Source organism: Histomonas meleagridis (assembly GCF_020186115.1).
Source record: "Histomonas meleagridis strain 2922-C6/04-10x chromosome Unknown contig_118, whole genome shotgun sequence".
Taxonomy (NCBI): domain Eukaryota; phylum Parabasalia; order Tritrichomonadida; family Dientamoebidae; genus Histomonas; species Histomonas meleagridis.
The window spans coordinates 741,214-761,672 of NW_027150758.1; the positions used below are offsets into that span (position 1 = coordinate 741,214).

Below are 20,459 nucleotides of genomic sequence, written 5' to 3' on the forward strand. Positions count from 1 at the left end.
GTTAAGCTAAAAATTACATTCCAAAAAAAGATATTTATATATAATTATGAACAGGTTAATTTCTCTTTAATAAAATTCAAATCAAAGTGTTTTACTTTTTAATTTCATCTTAAAATCATTTGTCTAATTGTTTTACAATTTGCTTAAATAGAATAGTAGAATATTCTAAGTTGCCAACTTCAGAAAATAAACATCCTATACTCTAAAATTAGCTCATGCAGAAACAACAGTATTAAAGCACATATAAATGAATTGGGAGCACTCCTGATAAAATTTATTTGGAAAACAATTTCCTCCCTAAATAAAGATAATTTTACTCAGGCAGTTCTGGCAATAAAAATGATATATCATACTTTTCTGTGTACATAAGATTATTAGATCTAAAAAAAACAGAAACTCTTTCGAGTGAAAAAAAGAAAAAATTGTTTTTATTATTGGTTCTTTGGGTTGTTAAGTGTAATTGATATATCAAAGATAAACAATTTTTTGCAAAATTTAAATGGAAAAAAAGTAAAATTTTTATTGATTTAAAGTTCCATATTTTGATATTGCTCGATAATATATCTAACAGCTGCATCTGTAGTATTTGGTAACTGAATATTTTGCAATAATTTTCCTTTGCTATATAATACCAATCTTGGAAGTTCAATAGTTTTTGTGTCTTCTCCTGACCAATCATTTCTATACAATGAGAATTGACCAATTCTTGCATCAGGAAATATTTTCTGAATTGTTTTCTTTGATTCTACTAAAGGAACCAAACAATTATCATCAGAATAATAAATACCTAAAATACTTTTTTCATTTCGTGTAAAGTCTTGGAGTTCAATTGCGTTAATTTCTTCTATTTCTTTACCATCTTGATGAGGAGCCGACATTAAATATCGTTTTTGTTTTCCTTCCTTCACATCGCGTATAAATTGGGCGCACTTTTCGAAGGTGACTTCACCCGAATAGAAATATTTTGTCACTTTTTTGCCAGATGCATCAATCAAACACATTACCTCTTTTTGAAGATCTGGAAATCCATAACGCGAATTTGGAAGATTGAAATAATCGAATGGGATAAATGTGACATTAAACCCTGAATCATCCATAAGAGATTTGGCTAAATTAATTTGATCTGGTGTGAGATAATAATTATCACTCATTTTTAATGATAATATAATGAACTTTTGCTTGTCTGTTTCAAGAACATCAACAACAGCAGGATTAAGTTTGTGTATGATGGGAACTGTATATGGTGTGAGAACATTTGCTACTTCTTCTTCATTGGTAGCATTTGCTAAACCTGGACATTCTAAGAAAGCATTATCTTCAAATCTGTATAAGTAAAATCCTGGCTTAGAAACAAGTGATGGATCACAAAAAGATAAAGATAGTTGATTATAATACTTGAAAAAGAATTCACTTAAAGCAGGAAGAGTGGTCTCTGATGCATCTTCAAAAGCTGCTAATACTCCTAACGACGAAATTTGAAAGAAATTTTGAAGTTCTTCTTTTGTCTTGATATAAGGAATTGATTGTTTTGCGTGTTGATTTACAAAGCTTAAAATTGAGTTGATTGCAAAAGGTGGTGACATTGTGTTTCTTGGCTTTCCATTTAAAAACTCTATAATAGAAGGAAATGATGAAATGTTAAAGTCACTTGGTTCAACATTTTCTTCATCAGTATCTAGAATAAAGAAATTTGTTTTTACCCCACTTTGATGCGCTGCATCTGCAAAATTATCAACAACTTGTAAATAATCGTATGCCAAAGTTGAAATTGCCAAAACATACGATTGACCACTCTGAGTTTTTTGTTTCATGTCGGTATATTTTATCTTTTGAACAATTGCGCTGGCTGCGCAGATAAAAAGAATCATATGTTTTAATTAAAGCAAACCTTCTCAATATCATATTCAAAATACCTATCGTTTTTGAATGATAGTGGAGCAAAAGAAAAAGCGTTCTAGGCTTTGATGATTTTACATAAATTTAACACTTCTAAAAATTTGCCCTCATAAGAAAGTCGTTTCTTATGTAATCTTTTCTGAATTTGTCAATCGTTCAAAATTATTATGATTTATTAATTTAACCAAATAACTTATTCTGCTCGGAAGGAAAATATCTTTTAGTTTCATGGGTTTACTCAATAGATTGCTTTAAAGTTAAAATTTCGACATAATTTTAGGGATAAAAAAAAATTGTACGTTAAAATAAACGGTCTTTGTACAAAATTTTAACTGTTGTTGCTTGAAGCAATATTTACATGGAAGAAGACCCCTTATTATATCTTGAAAGCCTAAAGGAAATGAACAACCATTTACAAAGGAAACTTAAGCGATTGAATGAGCTAGACAAAAAACTTACTATTCAAAATGAAAAAGTAAATGATATTTTCGAAACTATGCTTGAAACAGAAGAATCACAATGCGTTGATATGGTTGAGTTTGACAAAGAAATAAAATCGTTAAATACGTTTTTATTCAAACAATCCAAAAAAAGTTACAATGTTTCTCAAAGAAGGCAAGAGAACGCCAAAATCATCATGTATCACATAATGCATATGCAAGGTCTTTCGCCTAGTGAATGTGATGGTTATCTTTTGGAAACAGATCCACTTCTTAATGGACTTAAAAATGACACCAAAGCACTTCATGACTTGATTTCTAAATTTTCATCTTTTCTCATATAAGATTTATTAATACAATTCTTCAATAATTTATAAATGATGTTTATAATTGTAACATGTTACTATATATCAGCCTTCTATGTATTAATTACAAAAGCTATTTATCTTAGAGTTCGCATAAGTCAGAAAATCTAATTTTTAGAAACTTTTCAAACAAATATTTTTTGTAAATAATTCTGGTTTTTATTTTAAACTAATCATTTATTAGGTTACACTAAGCATATTGCAAAAAGTCATTATCCAAGTTTGAAATCTTCAGTAATAATTTTTTCTATTCTCATCTAATTAGATATTTTGAATATCATCTAATTCATATATGTTTTGAAAACTTCTATTTTTTTAAAGTTTTTCATGTTTTATTTAATTTTCTTTATAAGCAACATGTATATTTTTTAAAATAATCATTCTTTTTTTCGTCTTTAGTGAATAAAAAATATCATGAGCAATATGATTTGGCCTTGAGTTTATCACAATAACACATCGCCTCCATACTATAAATATTTATAGTATTTTTTCAATAGTTAAATGATCAGTTGTACACAAAATCAGCAAAAGATTTTATAGTTTACTAAAAATTAACGTACATATATTCAAAACATTTGCAATAAATTTGGGATGGAAGAGCAATACATTAAAATTCTTCCACTAAAAAATGCAGACCATAAGCGCATATCTAGGAACAAGCGAAATCCTCTCCAACGAATTAAAGTATCAAGTAGTACTCCATTATTTTCAATATCAAATTATGTTCAACAATTGGCGAATGTTGACCCAAACAATGTCAGTGTTTTGTTGTATGCTCCACGCACAAATTCGTGCATACAACTTCCACTTTCATTATCAATATCAGAATATCGATTAATAACAGAGCAAGAAGAAATTCGTTACTCTTTTGTCGACAAAGATAAAGAAAGCAAAAATGAGAAAAAGCCAAAAAATAAAGTACAATTAATTAATAATCATCCATCACTACAAATAACAAAAATTCAACCAAAGCCCACGCAAGAACCACACTATCCCTTGCCTCCTGTAACCCAAATATTTTCTAATTCACAAAATTCAAATTTCTTCACAAATATTGGAGTTCCACTTCTTGACTCCCAAAGTCCACTCTTCCACACGGGGTTTTCTTTGTTTTCCTGTTCTTTTGGAATGACTCCACATAGCAATGATTCCCAAACATTACAGATTGCAGAACGAGACAAAGAAACAACCAATGAAAACATTTCTCTTAAGAAAGGTATAGAACAATTTTTAAGAAAGGATTCATGAAAACAATTTTGCTTTTCTGATTTTTTTTTCGTGTTCCAATATTTTTATGTCAAATAAAACTTAACAAATTTTTATGCCATTTATTAAATTTTGGATAAAAATTGTTTCGTTTTTCTCATGTTACAATCTCGAATCACACAAACAAGATGCCCTTTGTTGAGGGTGAAGATGTTTCATTAGACGACAAAAATTCATACAATTGGATCAAAAAAAAAAATAATAATAATAATCAAATCAATGATAAAAACAAATTTACAAACCCATGTTCTGAATTATCTGTTGTGCCATTTCTTTCGCGTTGTCATGAGTGAACACTGCGAAATCTCCGTAATATCGATTTTTGATTTCCCTATACTTCGTAAACGGTCCCCTCAGAAAATTTTCGACGGTTTTATCTGACCTCACATTTTGAATAATTTTTGTTTTCGATTTTGCTGCTTTCAAGAATAATTTAAATAACTTATACATTACGCATCTTAAACAATGATTATTTTCTTTAAAATTATTCATAATAATTTCCGGAATTGTTTTCCATAATTCAGACATTAATTGTTGATTCATAAATGCATATCTAAAATATTCTAATGCAGCAAAATGAAGATGTGTATGACTTGAATTTGAAATAATTGCATTAATAATAACATTAGAAATGTCCATTGTTAAGAAAAATGAAGTAAATACATCTCCATCAAAATTAAGCATTAATGATAACAGCTCAAGAGCTGCAACACCAGCTCGCGTCTTAATTAAATGTTCATCTCGAATAATTTCTGTCGCAATGGGGAAAAGGCCGCGCATACTTTCTTTCGTCTTTTCGCAATATAACGCAGTTAACGTCTCCCATCGTTGGTATTCAATAAATTCAGAAAAACCGCCGACGTTAAGATTGAGCGCTTTGACGAAATTTGGAGTGCAAAACTTAGGACCAAGAATAGGAGAGGTGCCACAGAAGCAAACAATACGGAAAAGAGAATAGATATAATTGGCTTCCTTTGAATAATGTGTACAATCTGTATTAGGTTGACATGAATCAATTTCATTATAAATGATCTCGGGAAAGCCCATCTCAATGAGCCATCCTTGAACAACTTCTCTGTTTTCAAAGTTTCCTGAACATAATGTTTCAAATAAAGATAAAACAGTTGGTTCTGATAATAAAGAAAGAAGTTGCATAAGATAACCACATGAACGAGTAGCTGCTACAGGATCAAAATAAAAAACTGCTAATGTTAACGATGTCAAGCGATTAATAAATAATAAATTTTGACTAACTACCGTATCTTGGATTGTGTCAACAGCATGTCGGTGGAGGGATTGGTGTGAAAGTATTGCACGTGTTAAGTCTGCTTGAGAATGTTCAAGAATTGCAAAAGCTTTTGCGCCAAGTTCGTTTTTACTTTCGCTTTTATCAAAGGCAAGTTCGAGTAATTTATCTGAATTATCCACAAAATATTTAACAATCGTTGGTTCAGATGATCTGAACAATCTGAATGTCATTTCTTTGTCAAGTATTTTTTCTAATGCAGATTCACCTTTTGACATTAATTTTCGAATATCTTCAGGTACTTGTTTTGTAGTTGGGACAAAAAGTTCTATTTCTTCTTCATCATACATTCAGCTTTGGTTTGCACAAAAAACGTTTATTCAGTATGGGTTAATTTGTGTGGGAAAAGATCGTCACCGCCGTTATATTATCTCTATGCGGTAGGTATATAATGCGGTCGGGAATGATCACGAGGACCCTAGGGGCCCCTAGGGTCCTCGTGATCATTCCCGACCTTTAGTTTTCACTGGGGGGATTGAAGGGGTCTTCGACCTCCTGAGGGGTCCGAAGGGCACCTCCGGAGGTCTCAGACCCCTTCAATCCCCCGAGTGTGCTCGCTCCGCTCGCAACAAAAATCAAAATGATTTTTGTGAGCCATACAATTCGTCTGAAAATTTGAATGCGCATTCAATTTTGAGAGAACGCGAAACTTTTTCATAGGGACGATAGCACTTTTTATACCTGAATAAAATATAGATTTTTTCTTATCAGTATTTAATTTGTCTGTAAAAAATTCTTCTCAATGATAATATATCAATATTAATTGATATTGATCAATATTATTTAAATTTTCAAAAAAGTTAATAAAGAATAAAGCATTTTTCCAACAAATAGATATGCTGTTGAATATTTGAATTAAATAATTAGGTATAGACTTTAGTGAGACCCAATTATTATTGTCGTATTGATTTTCTAAATAATCTTGTCTTAACTTAAACAAATCTTCTAGATTATAATCGACTGTATTAATAAAAAATATTCGTTGATTAAATCCTTCTACTACTTCTGGATCATAAAATTCTATAGAAGGTATAAAATTATTGTATATAAAATTTTTTAAAATAATTTCGAAATTATAATTAATATTATTATAATAATCATCTAAAATATTATATAAAGACATGGTATTTTTATCGTCAAATATTTTAGTAAATTTAAATAAAGTAATTTTGATTTTTGGCATATTATATTGAATTTTTTCTTTTTCAATAATTCCTTTCTCTTCGATTTTCTCTTCTTCTTCTTTCGGAATATATGTGAAACTTTCAGTGGGTCTTCCGTCCCATATTAATTTAGGTTTGTTCTTATTTTTAGTTGAAGGATAATAAAACAAGTCTTTATTAATGAAGAATATTTTTAAACCTTTTTTAACATCATTATCTAATAAAAATTTTAATAATGTTACCATTATTCTCATAATATGATTAAATAATTCTACATCATCAATATAAATATTGTACAAATGTTGTGGAATTGTTTTTTGTATTTCTTCATCATATTCAATACTGAAATCAAAATCTAATATTACTTTTATTTCAGGTACATCTAGCATATATCTAAAAAAGTATTTGAACCAATCTTTAAATAAATCAATGAGAAATTGTTTATCTCCAAAAGTTAAACTACTAAAAAAATTCAAATAAAATAAAGTAAACTTATGATCATAAAATAAAGTATTAAATATATCAAAAATATATGGTGGATATTTGTTTTGATGAATAAAAAAGGTTTCATTGCTTTCACTATCATTAATATATTTAAAATTATAATTCAAAAATTCATTAAAATCATAAACAATGGAATAACCTTGATCATTTTCTTCTTCATATCCTTTTTGTATAACGAAACCTATAATGAATTTTCTTTCAATTTTGTTGTGTTCTGGTAAATATTTAATTAGTAATTTATCAAAATCGTCTAATAATAAAGAATAATGTGTATCCATAAATGTTTCAACTAATTTGAATGTAAAAAAGTTATTTTCATATGTAAGTATATGTTGTACTAGTACATTTTCATTTTCCTCATTTTTTTCAATCTCTTCGTACCATATAGAATTAAATTTTGTCGATTCTTTGTTTAAATCAAATTGAATGTCTCTATTAATTTGTTTTGCTAACATTATATCTAAATCTTTTGTTATGATAGTGTTTTCCTTTTCTTTCTTTTTCTTTTTCTTCTTTTTCTTTTTATTCTTTTTCTTTTTCTTCTTTTTCTTTTTCTTCTTTCATTCTTTTTTCATTTTGTATTTGTTGATAAGTTTTACTAACGAAAATTTTATTGTATATTTCTGGAAATTCTCGTTTTAATTTAGTTTTTTTATTAATTAAAAACAATACACTATAAAATAATCTCAATAATTCAAAAAACCAGACTTTAATATTAGTGTATTCTTGTAATTCTGGATAACTAGGTGGGATAGTTAAGGCGACATCATTTACTTTCAAGAAAGTTACCTCAAAATTGGGTATAAAATAAGAAAACATGGAATTAAACCAATCTATAATATACACAGGATAGTCTTTTTTGATAAAATAAAAAGGTTCTTCGTTTTGTAATTCTTCAATATTAGATTCTATAAAAAGATCAATATCAAGTTCTTCATCTGTTCCTTCTATTTTGAAATATATTTTAAAAATATTATTACGTTTTGGACTTACATTGGGTAAAAAGAAGGTAAATCTATTGTGTTGTGAATAAAAAGCATATGGAGAATTTTTAAGAATATGTTGAACTCGACTGATATAAGAATAATGATAATTAGAATTAGCAAATTGTGTTTTTTTGTTTTCACTATTTAAATATATAATATTATCATAAAATATTTGGTATTTTTGCAATTTTTCGGGTTTTTGTACAATTTGTTCTTCTTCTTGTTCTTGCTCCATATATTTTTGGAATTTTTTTGATGGTTGTTGTGGTGGTTCATATTCTTCTTCTTCTTCTATTTTTATTTTCTTTTTTGTTGATTTAATGACTGGACTTTTGTAATTTGTCTTAGTCTGCATTGATAAAATGAAGTGGAATAATAACTGTCTAACATTGTATCAAAATATTCTGTGAAAAATGTTTAAGTCAATTTTTGATAATATTTTAAGGAGTAAATTATATCAAATAACTTTGCCACAGAGGTTTTAGTCAAAATTTGATAATATTTTTATAAATATAAATGTTTATTTAATAACCGTCTGGTGTACCATTGGCATAATATTTCAAACCGTTATGTAAATCTAATGTGAAATAAGTATCACGACAAATGAATAATTGTGGAGGAGGTGGATGATTTCCAGCATCATCAACATTATAATAAGTATCATTAGCTTGAGTATAAATAGGTTGACCTTTAATTTGTATTGGTATATTTTGTCCATTAGAATCTAAACCATCAAATACGTAACCACCACGTGAACGCTCACATTGTATATTAAGCATAAATGAAGTAGCATCACTTAATGTATTATTATATCTAGTACCATTTGAAGCATTCCTATCCATAGTTAAAGAATCTTCAAATTCTTTAGTACATTGTATACCACCATCTAAATCAGAAGCAACTAATTGATATTGTAAAAATCTAGCACCTAAAGTAGAAACAGGTTCATCAGGATAATTTTGACCTGCAATAGTTAATTGTACATTATTATAAATAGGATTATCGAAACAAGTATAATCATTAGCATGTTTTGGAAATACAACTGTAATAGTTGTAACATTAAATAAAGGCATATTAATAGTAGATTGTATACCAGATTCAGTAGCAGCTAAAGCAAATGCATTATAATCTAATTGTTGTGAAGGAATTAATAAACCTCCAGGTTGTTGAAGTATTTGAGCTATTTTATTTAAAGTTTCTTTTTTAACTCCAAAACCATACATATTAGATTTACATGAAACTACAGTTAAACCTGTACAATATAAAGAAACATTCTCAGATGCAGTATCAATAGTATGATTAGTTTCAGTATCACATTTAAATGTAGTAGTTATATTAGCAGAATTACCTATTTGAGTAAAACCATGAGTAAATAAAGGTAAATTATTAAATGTAGCATTAATAGAAGAATCTTCTAAAAAATTCTTTCACTTCTTTAATTTTACGTGGATCTACTTGACACCAAACTAAACCATTTTGTTTAACATAAAACTTTAATTCAATATCACCAACTAATCTATTTGGATATAAATCAAATGCTTGTAAAGCTAATATATCTTCAAATGGAAGATTCATTTCGGATTCGATATCATGTTAATTTCCATCTGCAATTGTATTTAAATCAACATAAGTACCACATACAGATTGTGAATATTCTGAAACATTTTCATATAAAGAATGTGTATATTTTCTAGTTTTCTTTTCAGCATAAGGTTTAATTGTAGAATAACAATAACCTTCACGACAACATTCATTTTGTTGATAACCAGTAGAAATATTATTAGACATAATTTGTAATTGATCTAATAATTGATTAGAACTCTTAAAACCTATAAATATTTTAGCTAAATGCTCAGGATCTTGTAAATTACTAGATGAAATAGCTTTTGATAATTGTACAGTTATTCTAATTTTAAAATTAATAAAACCTTCAGTTATTTGTGAAATCATATGATCACCATGAGTAATTCTTAATCTAGTTTCTTGTGATTGATTAAAAGGTGCATTTTGATCATGACAATCTTCAGTTCTTAAAATAAAAGAACGAGTACCATCATTTTTAGCAATTAAATCTTTAAGACGATCAAAATAAGCACCAACATTACCTTGATCATTTTGTTCATTTTTAGATTGCGTATTATTATAATACATTAATAAAAATGAAAAATATTTTTCATAATTTTTAATGGCGTGGGGGGTTGTGGAATAAATTTAAAAACGGTATAAAGAAAATAGGACCTTAATGTAAAAAAGTGAAAGAAGGATTCGCAAAAATTAGTCCGCATATTGCAAAAGGTTATGAATTTGCAAAACAACATAAAGAAGATATTAAAAAGATAGGACCTTTAAAGAAATTACCTGTAGATAAAATATTTGAAGTAGGGGATAGAATAGCTTTTTTATTTAAATCAGTAGGTATGGAAGCAAATGATAAGAGCTTTTCTAATTTACATCCTGCATTATATAAATAAAGAAATAAATATTTATTTTTATTATTATTTATGGCGTGGGGTTTTTGGAACAAAATTAAAAATGGATTTAAAAAAGCTGGTGCTTGGATTAAAAATAAAATTATTAAACCAGTCGGAAGATTTATCGGTAATGTATGGAATAAAGTAGCTAAACCTGTTGTAAATACAGTAGGTAAAATACCTGGAATTGAAAATTTATCTGGTCATGCAGGTGCTATTGCTAAAGGAATTAAAATAGCAGATGGATTATCACCTGTTATAGATGGTGTAGCAAATGCACTAGTTGGACAAAAGAAATAATAAAATATTATTTATATATATATTGTTTTTGAATTTTTTGAAACTAAACTATACCAAATTGGACGCAGGCGTCCTTTAAGGACGCCTGGGATTTGGTATAGTTTAGTTTCAAAAAATTCAATGCTATAGCATTTTCTGACACTGAGTTTTTGTTATAATGTTAAATCAGTTATTTATCAGTTCACTTTGATAAATGCAACAGTTCAGCAGCGACAGTGACAAAGAGGAAGAAGAAGTTAGGTTGTATAGTTCAAAGGGATATTATGATCCGATGAACTTGGTTGAAGAAAACTTTGGTCCTATGTCTATAGAAAGTTACATTATTTACAAAGTGCGGCCTTCAAATATAAATGTCTGGTTTGATGTAGATATAGTTATAGGGGACTTTGATTTTATGTACACTTGGGCTATACCTGAAAGACGAATACAGCCTAGTGACTTACATTACCTTCCTATAGAAAAGTTCGATTTGGATGACCCTACGTTCAACGCTGAAGATATGTTACTATGGGATGTATGTGTATATCACGCAATATGTTACGTGAAGTTGAATATAGATAAGATAAGGATATTAACTGACACTGATAGATGGGTGACTGATCATTACAGGAAGCTTCATACTTTTGAGTTTTCACGAGTGATTTTCTGTATTAGAAAATACTTAAGAGGTCAACAAGCTTTAAGCATTTATAATCCGTATTTAATAATTACTCCATATCCAGGACCACGTCCACGTAGAGAAAGCATAATAATTAGGTCAAACTAAATAATTGACTAAAAAAAAATCATTTTTATTTATGTCTAATTATAAACCTGAGGTTATAGAAACCTATTACAACAAAAATAGGTTAAATATTCCTGAAATTACAAATTTAAAAGATATAGAAAAACAGAGAAGGGTGACATTTACGAATGCAATTATATTTGAGAAACCAATACCATTTTCAGCTTTACGACAAAATAGTGAAATATATGTTATATTTTATGAAAAAGAAAATAAATAAAAAATAAACATTATTTCTTTGTTTATTTAATTCTTTGACTATTTGTTCTACTGACCATAATGAAGAAAAAACATTAGTAACATAAATTGTCTTTTTCGTATCGTCTTGAGCATTGCTATTAGGTGAAGTGTCAAAATTATTAAAATAATCATTATAGAAATCGAATGTAAAAAGAAATTCATCCTCAGACATTAAAAAAAATGAAGTGATTATATTTTTTTTATTCAAATTAGAGGTTTAAAACTATCGGGATCGATTGAATTCATGTCAAATACTGTTTGGAATTCATTATTATCAGGTATTTTATGTGAAATAAGTATATTATTAACTTCATTGTTGGTTGATTCATATAGAAATGCATGATACCATCTTCCGAAATTACTCTCTAATTGAGTTAAATGAATCTCTAGATAATGAATATTATTAGTAATTGGTGGCTTTTTATTATCAGTAATTGGTATTGATATCTTGATATTTCTTTGTTTGAAGAATTCAATCAACTCTTTATGTACAAAATAGAAATCTTGATAATTTTTATGTTTGATAATCATGCCAATTGGCTTAATTATAAAATTGTTAAAATTGCCAAGTTTGTCATCTTTTGGTTCGAAAAATAAAGCAACCGCTGTAGCATCTGGATCTTTTTCTTTGATAAAATCGGCTAGCTTTGTAACTGAATAGTAGTCTGAATTCATAAAGAGTGAAGTGATGAAGTGACATTTTTATGATTGTGTATTTTGGCCATTCGTTCATTGAAATAAGTTTGCCATGAGACCAAACAATAACCGTCGCTTTTTGACTACTAACCTCCGACCAAATAATAACCGGGGAGAATTTGTGCTGGTTATACGAGGTTTTTGATAGGTTTATGCGGAAAGTGGCGTAAAAAGTGCTATCGCCCCTATGAAAAAGTTTCGCGTTATCTCAAAATTGAATGCGCATTAGGGGCCCCTAGGGTCCTCGTGATCATTCCCGACCGCATTATATACCTACCCTATGCAAATATTTTTAATTTTTTTTTTAAAATGTAAAATCATCATTCTTTTTATTATTAAATTTATTACATAAAAACATACAGCCGATAATAAAAGCAATAGTCAAAATTACAATTAAAGCAAATGCCCAATCCATCAGGTTCATCTGAATAATTTTCTTCTACTAACCAACCCAAATGTTCTTGCAATAGGTGCCACGTTTTTATATGTTGTAGCAATTCTTTCTATATAAGTATCCCAATGATAATGATACATCAAAAAAATCGGAGAGTTTCCATAAAGTTTAAACTTGAATAAGAGAAAACGCAATTATGATAAACTAATTGAAACATTGGAATTCGAAAACTTTCATTTATTAATGAACGAAATAAAACATTCGGTGATTCAATTGGAATAATAACGAGTATCCATGGATAAGTAAAATATGCAATTAGATAAATGGACTTTGACTTAATCTGAAAAAAAAATTTTGAGTTTCATAAAATATCTTTCAACAACGAAAGCGTACCTGACAACAAATTACATTTATAAATATCAAATTTCCCTCAAAAATTTTATCAATCAAATTTTGTTTTTATTCTTCAGTATAATTTTCATTTTTCTTGTTAGTATCAATTCCTTCTTGATCTTGAAGTAATTTTACTATTTCTGTATGACCTTTTGAAGATGCAACCATAAATGCTATTTCAAATAATTTAATCATTTTTAAATATTATTTTGAAATATAAAATTATTAAAATAAATATCAAATAAAACAAATAAATATTTTTAGCATTAATATCAATTCCTTCTTGATCTTGAAGTAATTTAACTATTTCTGTATGACCATAATAAGATGCTCTAATAAGTGCTGTTTCAATTAATTTAAATAATTTCCAAATATTATTTTGAAATAGAAAATTATTAAAATAAATTTTAAACAAAATAAATAAATATTTTTAGCATTGATATCAATTCCTTCTTGTCCAAGAAGTAATTTTACTATTTCTGTATAACGGCTTCTTGGGCCGTTTGAGGGTTTCGAAGACGTGAAAATAGTGAAATAAGGTATTCTGTCAACCAAAAGATAGCATTCAAACAATCAAAAACGAAAAGATTTGAAATTATTCAATTCCTATGTAAAATATTCAAAAAGCGGAAATCACGAATTTGAATGGGTTACTGATAGAGAAAAGTGGCAAACTGATATGAATTTTTGGTTACAGCATTCAAAAAGTGTCATAATTGAATGCCCAAGCGGTTCAATTATTTTTTGAAAAAATGCCATGTGTCAGTTACCTCAAAAATGCAATGCTCGGATAGAGTCTTGCAGAATGGTAAAATTGTGCAATTTAAACCAAATCCAATTTGTTTTCAAAACATTTTGACAAAAGCTGCAGGAAAACCAGTTGTATTTGTCACACTTTGTGGCTCATATCAGTCAGGAAAGTCATCAACAATAAAAATGTTAACTGGTAACTGTGACATTGTTATTGGTAATGCAATGGATGAACAAACACATGGTGCTTATGTTTATGGACCAATATCTTATAATTTCCTTCGTAAAAGATTTCATATGAAAGAACTTCCTGGTGATGAAACCCAAGTTTTTTTTGTAGATACAGAAGGTAGTAGTGGTTTTGAAGCAGGTGAAGCTAATGAAGAAGCTAATCGTTATTTGTTAAGTCAACTTATTGCTCCATATGCAGCACTTTCCAATGTTGTTACTACAATAGTCAGAAGTGCTATATCAACCAACGAAGTCGAAACGATGAAGTTAATTCTTGATATTGTTAAAACAGTTCGTCAAGGAACTGATCTCAAAAATCGTTCTTGCCTTCTTGCCTTAGTTCCACAAACCAAAGATTATGATCCTACATCAGGTCAATTTGAAGATATCCAACAAAGAGTCACTGAAAATGTTGTCAAAAAATTTGGCTCTGACTTTGATATCACTGAAGTTATTCCTTTATCAGCGTATAACATAAACGCCGATATATTAGAACAATCGCCAGAATTTAATGCTGGCTTTCGAATCTTTGCACAACATCTTATTAATCATATTGAAGAAACGCGTAAACAAGTTCCAATAGAAGCTGAAGGCGCGGTATTAATCTTTAAGAAACTTATCGAAATAACAGATAAACAAAATCTTAGTGAAATTGCTATCGATGCAATGAATGATGCGAAGCGACATTCATTTGATAAACTTTATTCACCAATTGCTGATGAAGTAATTAATAATCAAATTAGTTCGATACAAAAAATTATTGAAGAATTAACAAATGAAATTCAAAACAAAGAATTTGTCGAAGCTTATCAAATCGATACGACAAAGATATGTAATGAAGCATATAAAGAACTTGATGAGAAACTTCCGCCGGTAGTTAAAAACACAAATGAAGTTTATATTAAATTTAAGAACAAAATTCAAGAAAAAATTTTGGAGAAAATCGGGAAATTAAATGAAATTAATGAAAAAATTAATGAAATACAAATGAAATATCTGAGCGAAAAAGCCAAAAAAATTATTAAAACAAAAGAAAATGAATTAAAAGAGAAAATTAATAACTGTAAATTAATGGAATCAAAAGAAATAATGAAAAAGTATAAAATCGAATATATTGAAGTTGATTGTTTAAAGGAATATAATAAAATAATAGAAAACAAAAAAATCAACAAAATAATTAATGATAAAGTTAAAGAAATTTTATCCGAAGAATCAAATAAATTAATAAAAGAATTAAGAACATTAGCTGAAAAAATAATTAAAGTTAATATAGAAAATCAAAATAAAGAACTTATAAATGAAGCAAATGAAATTATTAATAAAGAAGTTGAAAAAGAAATGGAAAATATTCAAAATTATAACTTAACAGAATTAAATCATTGTGGTCGTCTCGAAATTTTACGAAAATTATCCCAAAATTGCATGGAAGAACTTAAGGCACAAACTGGACAAACAATTCATGACGAAAAAGCAATTTCCAAGTATATAAATGGTGAACTTAGAAAAAGAATTGAAGAATTAAAAGATTTAGTAGACAAAAGAATACAAGAAAAGAAATCTGAAAGTAATAAAAACATTGAAAATAATACAATTAATGAAATTAATGATAAAAAGATTGAAATCCAAAAACAAATCGAAAACAAAAAATCAATTAATTTCTCTGATATTGATTCATTAATTAAATCATATGAAACTGAATATAAAAGAAAAATTAGTAATATTTGTGATCAATCGAATTTTGATGAAAATATTAAAAGTAATATGGAAAAGACATTAAAAGATAATGTAACATCATTAAAAGATTTAATGAGAGAAAAATCAAATAAAAATATCGAAAATCAATATAAAGAATTAACGAAATTAGTTGATGACATTGTTAAATATGAAGATTCTTTAATGAAAATTAAAATTCTTAATAGTAATTCTGAACAATTAAATTCATTTCAGAATAACATTTCGAATATTTTAATAGAAAATTGTAATCAAAAACTGAACGAATTATATGGAAAAGAAATTCATGAAGATAACAAACACAAAATTAAAAATTATATTTTTAGTCAAGTTACAAATAATTTGCAACAATTAAATCAATATGTTAATGATGCTATAAAATCTAAAAGTAATGTCAATTATAAAAAACTAATTAGTACCGAAATAGAATCATTAAAAGCTGAAGCATTACTCAAAATGAATGTATCCAAAAACGTTGACAACTCTTTTCTTACATCACTTTCAAATACTATAAAAAATAAATGCCAAAGAAAATTTGATGAAATTTGTGATAATAATCACCTCGACGAAAATGAAAAAATAAGTTTGGAAGCAGATATGAAACATGAACTCGCACAATGTACATACGAATTAGCAGATGAATATAAAAATTTGAAAAAGTCAAAGCCAAAGCCAAAGCCAATTATACCAATTATTAAAATAAAGGATAAAGAAGATGATAAGAAGGACAACAATGATAAATCAAAAGAAGAAGATAAGAAGGACAACAATGATAAATCAAAAGAAGAAGATAACAAGAAATAATAGTCAATAAATTTTCTTTTTTTGATAAAATATGATAATATTTGGAAAAAATGTTTTTCTGAATCATTTTAAGTGTAATTTATTTGTTGAATTTAAATTTGTATTTGTCCAATGACACAGCTCTTTGCAATTGCTTTCATATGGTTAGCAACTTTGTTTTGAGGAGATTTACCTCCTATAGGAGATTTACTTTTGCACGCGTCACTTTTTGAGATATTTAGTTTCTCAATGTATAAAAGCAGTACTGCTTCAATCAAAACGGTTACGAAAATAATCCAGCGGTTAATATATGAAAAAACATTTTCGAAAAACTAAAAAATTTTATAATATGTCGTTAATTTATATCCCAATATCTTGCATAATTCTTTGGTACAACCTTTTGGTTGGGTAAGATATGCTTGATATATGATTCTTGCATGTTCAGGATTGATTTTATTTCCTTTTCCCATGGGAAAAATCAAAACGAGAGTTATAACCGTTTAGAAACTTCATGCGACCGTTTTAAATTTTTTTGTAACCGTCTCGAAAATGCTGTATTTTGCATTATCCCAAATAATTTTCACACATTACGTTGGAAATTTACTTCGTTTTACTTATATTTTATTGAAAACTTTTTCATATTAAAAATTATACAAAGTTTATATAACGATCTAAGAACTAAACATCTCATTGAAGTACTGCTCTTCAACAAAAATGGATGTAAGCATTACACCATCATAGGTTCTGTGGTTCATTATTCCGCATGCGAGTTTTGCATCTTTCAAGTTTTTCATTTTGATGTAAAACTCTGAAATCGGACCAATTACACGTGAAAACGAACTTTCTATCTCACCAAACTGTAAAACTTGCTCTTCTATGACATCAAGTGTAAGAGAAACAGGTGTGGAACTTACCATTTGTATGAAAAAACATTTTGTGACAGATGATTTATATTGATGAGAAACATAAAGTGTGCTCCCATTGAACTTTTCGCGATCAGCAGTCTCTGATACTTTAAGTGCTTTTCGCACAGATGAAAATTTTAGGATATGGGCAGTAATGTTGGACTTTTTGATAAGTTTGATTTTGAGGATTGGTGCAATTGTTCGAAAAAAAGAATGGATTTCTTCAAATGGTGTTTCTGCTTTAATTCCTTGAATATAAACAAGTGGAACACGCGCAGTATTTGGTATTGGATCAATAGGATTTGCAATTAAATGAGGAATTTTTGTAACGGTATAAGCTGAAATTGCTGTGCGAAATAGGAACTCGTACGTTTTGTCAGGTAAAATTGATGAATCATAAGCATCAGTAAGATCCCAAAAAATTAGCAAATCAAGAATATTATCCAATGATATTTCATTTCCATTTACATCTACATTTGAAATATTAACACTGAATGAAACTTTCCTATGAATGAGAACTCTTGAATTATTTATAATCTGATCTCGAACTAAAGGATGTCTTTCAAGATACTCATGTGCTTTTGTGAATTTAGAAGTCCTATCATCGGATGGAATTATTCCCCAGCTTTGTAAAGCTGGGATACATAACATAATTTTGCTTAGATTTAAAACGTTTATTTGGGGCGCCTCGAATTTTAATTGAAAAGTTTATTACCCGACCAGATGATTGGGTATAAATCTTCTTCTAAAGGAAAGCTTACAAAAAAATTTCAAACATTTTCAGAAGATGGTAGTCAATTAGAATCTGAAGCAACAAAAAACATGGAAAAAAAACAAGCAATTCATTTAATATGTTCAAATTTTAAAACAGCATTTGAAAATGCAGATGTTCAATTTATGCATCAAATACTTTCCAATTTTTATGAATTTTTAGAAAATAATAAACTTAATCCTCAAACAAATGAAATCACCATGATTTTTGATTCTTTAGTCATATTATTATTCCAAATTGAAAGTATATCATATGAAGACAAAAGCTTAGTTCTTAATATTTTTTGCAATTTGTTTGATAATAGATATCCATATTGTGATTATTTTGTAAATAATGGAATTATTCCAAAACTCATTACACTAATTAATTCTAATCAATTTCAACTTTATGATCCTATCATTACATGCTTATCAAAAATTGTACGACATTGTCCACGTTGTCAAGATAAAGTCATATTTAATCTTTCATATTTGGATCAACTACAAAATCATATTCCACCAATTATATCAACACCCAAAACTCTTACATATTCTCCTGAAGAAAACGAAGCATTTCATGAAATGGAATTTGTACCTTTTAAAAAAGATTTAGAACAAAGCGAATATTTCGATGGCGAAAATTATGCGTTTCAAGAAGAAGAAATTCATGAACAATGTGAAGAAGATTTTATTGATCAACCTGAAGCTATTGAATCAAAAGAAGAAATTAAAGAAGACGAAGAAAAAGATAAAAAGAAGAAAAGTTTTGTTAATGATGATCCGGCTCCAGGCATTCTTCCACCCGAAGAAAAATGCGAAAATTATTTTGATGTTGAATTTGGCTGTAAGTCAATTACAAATCTTGAATATTTTGTTCAGACGACTAATGATGATGGAACAATTACAATACATATATCAACTCTTTTATTTATGAAATCATTAATCTTTAATAGTTCACTTGATACAACAATTCTTCGATTTATCATCCATGAAATCCTTTTGAGTTTTCCATATGTTTCAACAGATAATATTACGTTTGTACTTAAAATTCTTTGTGATATTACTAACTTTAATAAAGCAATATGGGAACCAATGTTTATCAATTCGAATCTTTATGGAAACATATTCCAACAACTTATGAAAATTCAAGATATATCAGTTTCAAATTCGTTACTTATATTAATATCGAAAATATATTCAAATAAGTCACAAATCGGTGAAATTGAAGACGAAGACAAACACAATATTATATATATGTTTTGTATTGATTCTCTTTCATATACAAGTGATGATGATTCAAATCAAAGAATTCGTTTAAATGCAGCAATTGCTATAAAATCGATTATTAATAATAAAATTTCTTCAGTCGATGGTATGATAAATTGTAACTTGTTACAAGTAACACAAGATGTAGTTGATGATTCTTCTTATAAAGTGAAATTTGTTATTGTGAGTTATTTGTCATCAATTACTTTGTACGGTAATAAAAATAATAAACTTAAAATATTGGAAATGAATTTCATTGGTTTGTTCCTCGACGTATTACAATATTGCGACGAAAGTTTAATGGTTTTATCTTTAAAGGCTTTAAATGAATTGTTTTTTGTTTCGTCCCAATTCTGCTGCAAGAATATGTTTTCGGAACAGTTTTATGCTTGCGTAAATGATTTCATTTATGAATTGCCAAATCATCAGAATCATGGAATTGCTTCAATGTCGCAAATATTTTTGGAGAATTTCATGGAAGGAGATGAAGATGAACCTGAACCATTGTTTGAATTTTAATAAAAATAAATTTTTGTGTTTTCTCATTATTTTGATAAAAATTTAAATTTTTTTGATAATTGTTTTAGATCTAAAAGAGATGAACTTATTCATATTCATTACCATTTTTAGAAGAACAAACCAAAAATTAAATTTAATCTTTTTAACTTTAAATCTTTTCATTTGTAATTTCTTTACTCGAGTGTTTTCTATATATTTGCGTTAACCATTTCTTGAGTTTAAACTTATTCCAATTAAATAAAAATCGAAAAAATCAAATGAAGAAACAATGTTTTAAAAATCAAAAAGAAAAAGAAGCAAAAATATATTATTTCGAGTTT

The 20,459-nt window shown here is 27.7% G+C and overlaps 7 protein-coding genes across 7 annotated transcripts; 3 read left to right on the forward strand and 4 right to left on the reverse strand.

Annotated features, from left to right (window-relative positions):
* Positions 1-527: 527 nt before the first annotated feature.
* Positions 528-1,583, reverse strand: GO595_001048 (uncharacterized protein; the record flags this gene model as incomplete). Its single annotated transcript, XM_067913169.1, has 1 exon — positions 528-1,583. The coding sequence occupies one exon, from the start codon at positions 1,581-1,583 to the stop codon at positions 528-530; it is 1,056 nt and encodes a 351-aa protein (XP_067778991.1).
* Positions 1,584-3,292: 1,709 nt separating this feature from the next.
* GO595_001049 (uncharacterized protein) lies at positions 3,293-3,949 on the forward strand (the record flags this gene model as incomplete). The annotated part of the gene is made up of 1 exon (XM_067913180.1): positions 3,293-3,949. The coding sequence occupies one exon, from the start codon at positions 3,293-3,295 to the stop codon at positions 3,947-3,949; it is 657 nt and encodes a 218-aa protein (XP_067778992.1).
* Positions 3,950-4,201: 252 nt separating this feature from the next.
* Positions 4,202-5,563, reverse strand: GO595_001050 (uncharacterized protein; the record flags this gene model as incomplete). Its single annotated transcript, XM_067913191.1, has 1 exon — positions 4,202-5,563. One exon carries the CDS (start codon positions 5,561-5,563, stop codon positions 4,202-4,204), a length of 1,362 nt encoding a protein of 453 aa, XP_067778993.1.
* A 2,887-nt stretch (positions 5,564-8,450) lies between these two features.
* GO595_001051 (uncharacterized protein) lies at positions 8,451-9,149 on the reverse strand (the record flags this gene model as incomplete). The annotated part of the gene is made up of 1 exon (XM_067913202.1): positions 8,451-9,149. One exon carries the CDS (start codon positions 9,147-9,149, stop codon positions 8,451-8,453), a length of 699 nt encoding a protein of 232 aa, XP_067778994.1.
* Positions 9,150-10,890: 1,741 nt separating this feature from the next.
* On the forward strand, positions 10,891-11,463 carry GO595_001052 (uncharacterized protein; the record flags this gene model as incomplete). Its single annotated transcript, XM_067913213.1, has 1 exon — positions 10,891-11,463. One exon carries the CDS (start codon positions 10,891-10,893, stop codon positions 11,461-11,463), a length of 573 nt encoding a protein of 190 aa, XP_067778995.1.
* Positions 11,464-13,981: 2,518 nt separating this feature from the next.
* GO595_001053 (uncharacterized protein) lies at positions 13,982-17,150 on the forward strand (the record flags this gene model as incomplete). Its single annotated transcript, XM_067913224.1, has 2 exons — positions 13,982-15,058; positions 17,145-17,150. 2 exons carry the CDS (start codon positions 13,982-13,984, stop codon positions 17,148-17,150), a joined length of 1,083 nt encoding a protein of 360 aa, XP_067778996.1.
* Positions 17,151-17,370: 220 nt separating this feature from the next.
* GO595_001054 (uncharacterized protein) lies at positions 17,371-18,255 on the reverse strand (the record flags this gene model as incomplete). Its single annotated transcript, XM_067913235.1, has 1 exon — positions 17,371-18,255. One exon carries the CDS (start codon positions 18,253-18,255, stop codon positions 17,371-17,373), a length of 885 nt encoding a protein of 294 aa, XP_067778997.1.
* Between the last annotated feature and the right edge of the window lie 2,204 nt (positions 18,256-20,459).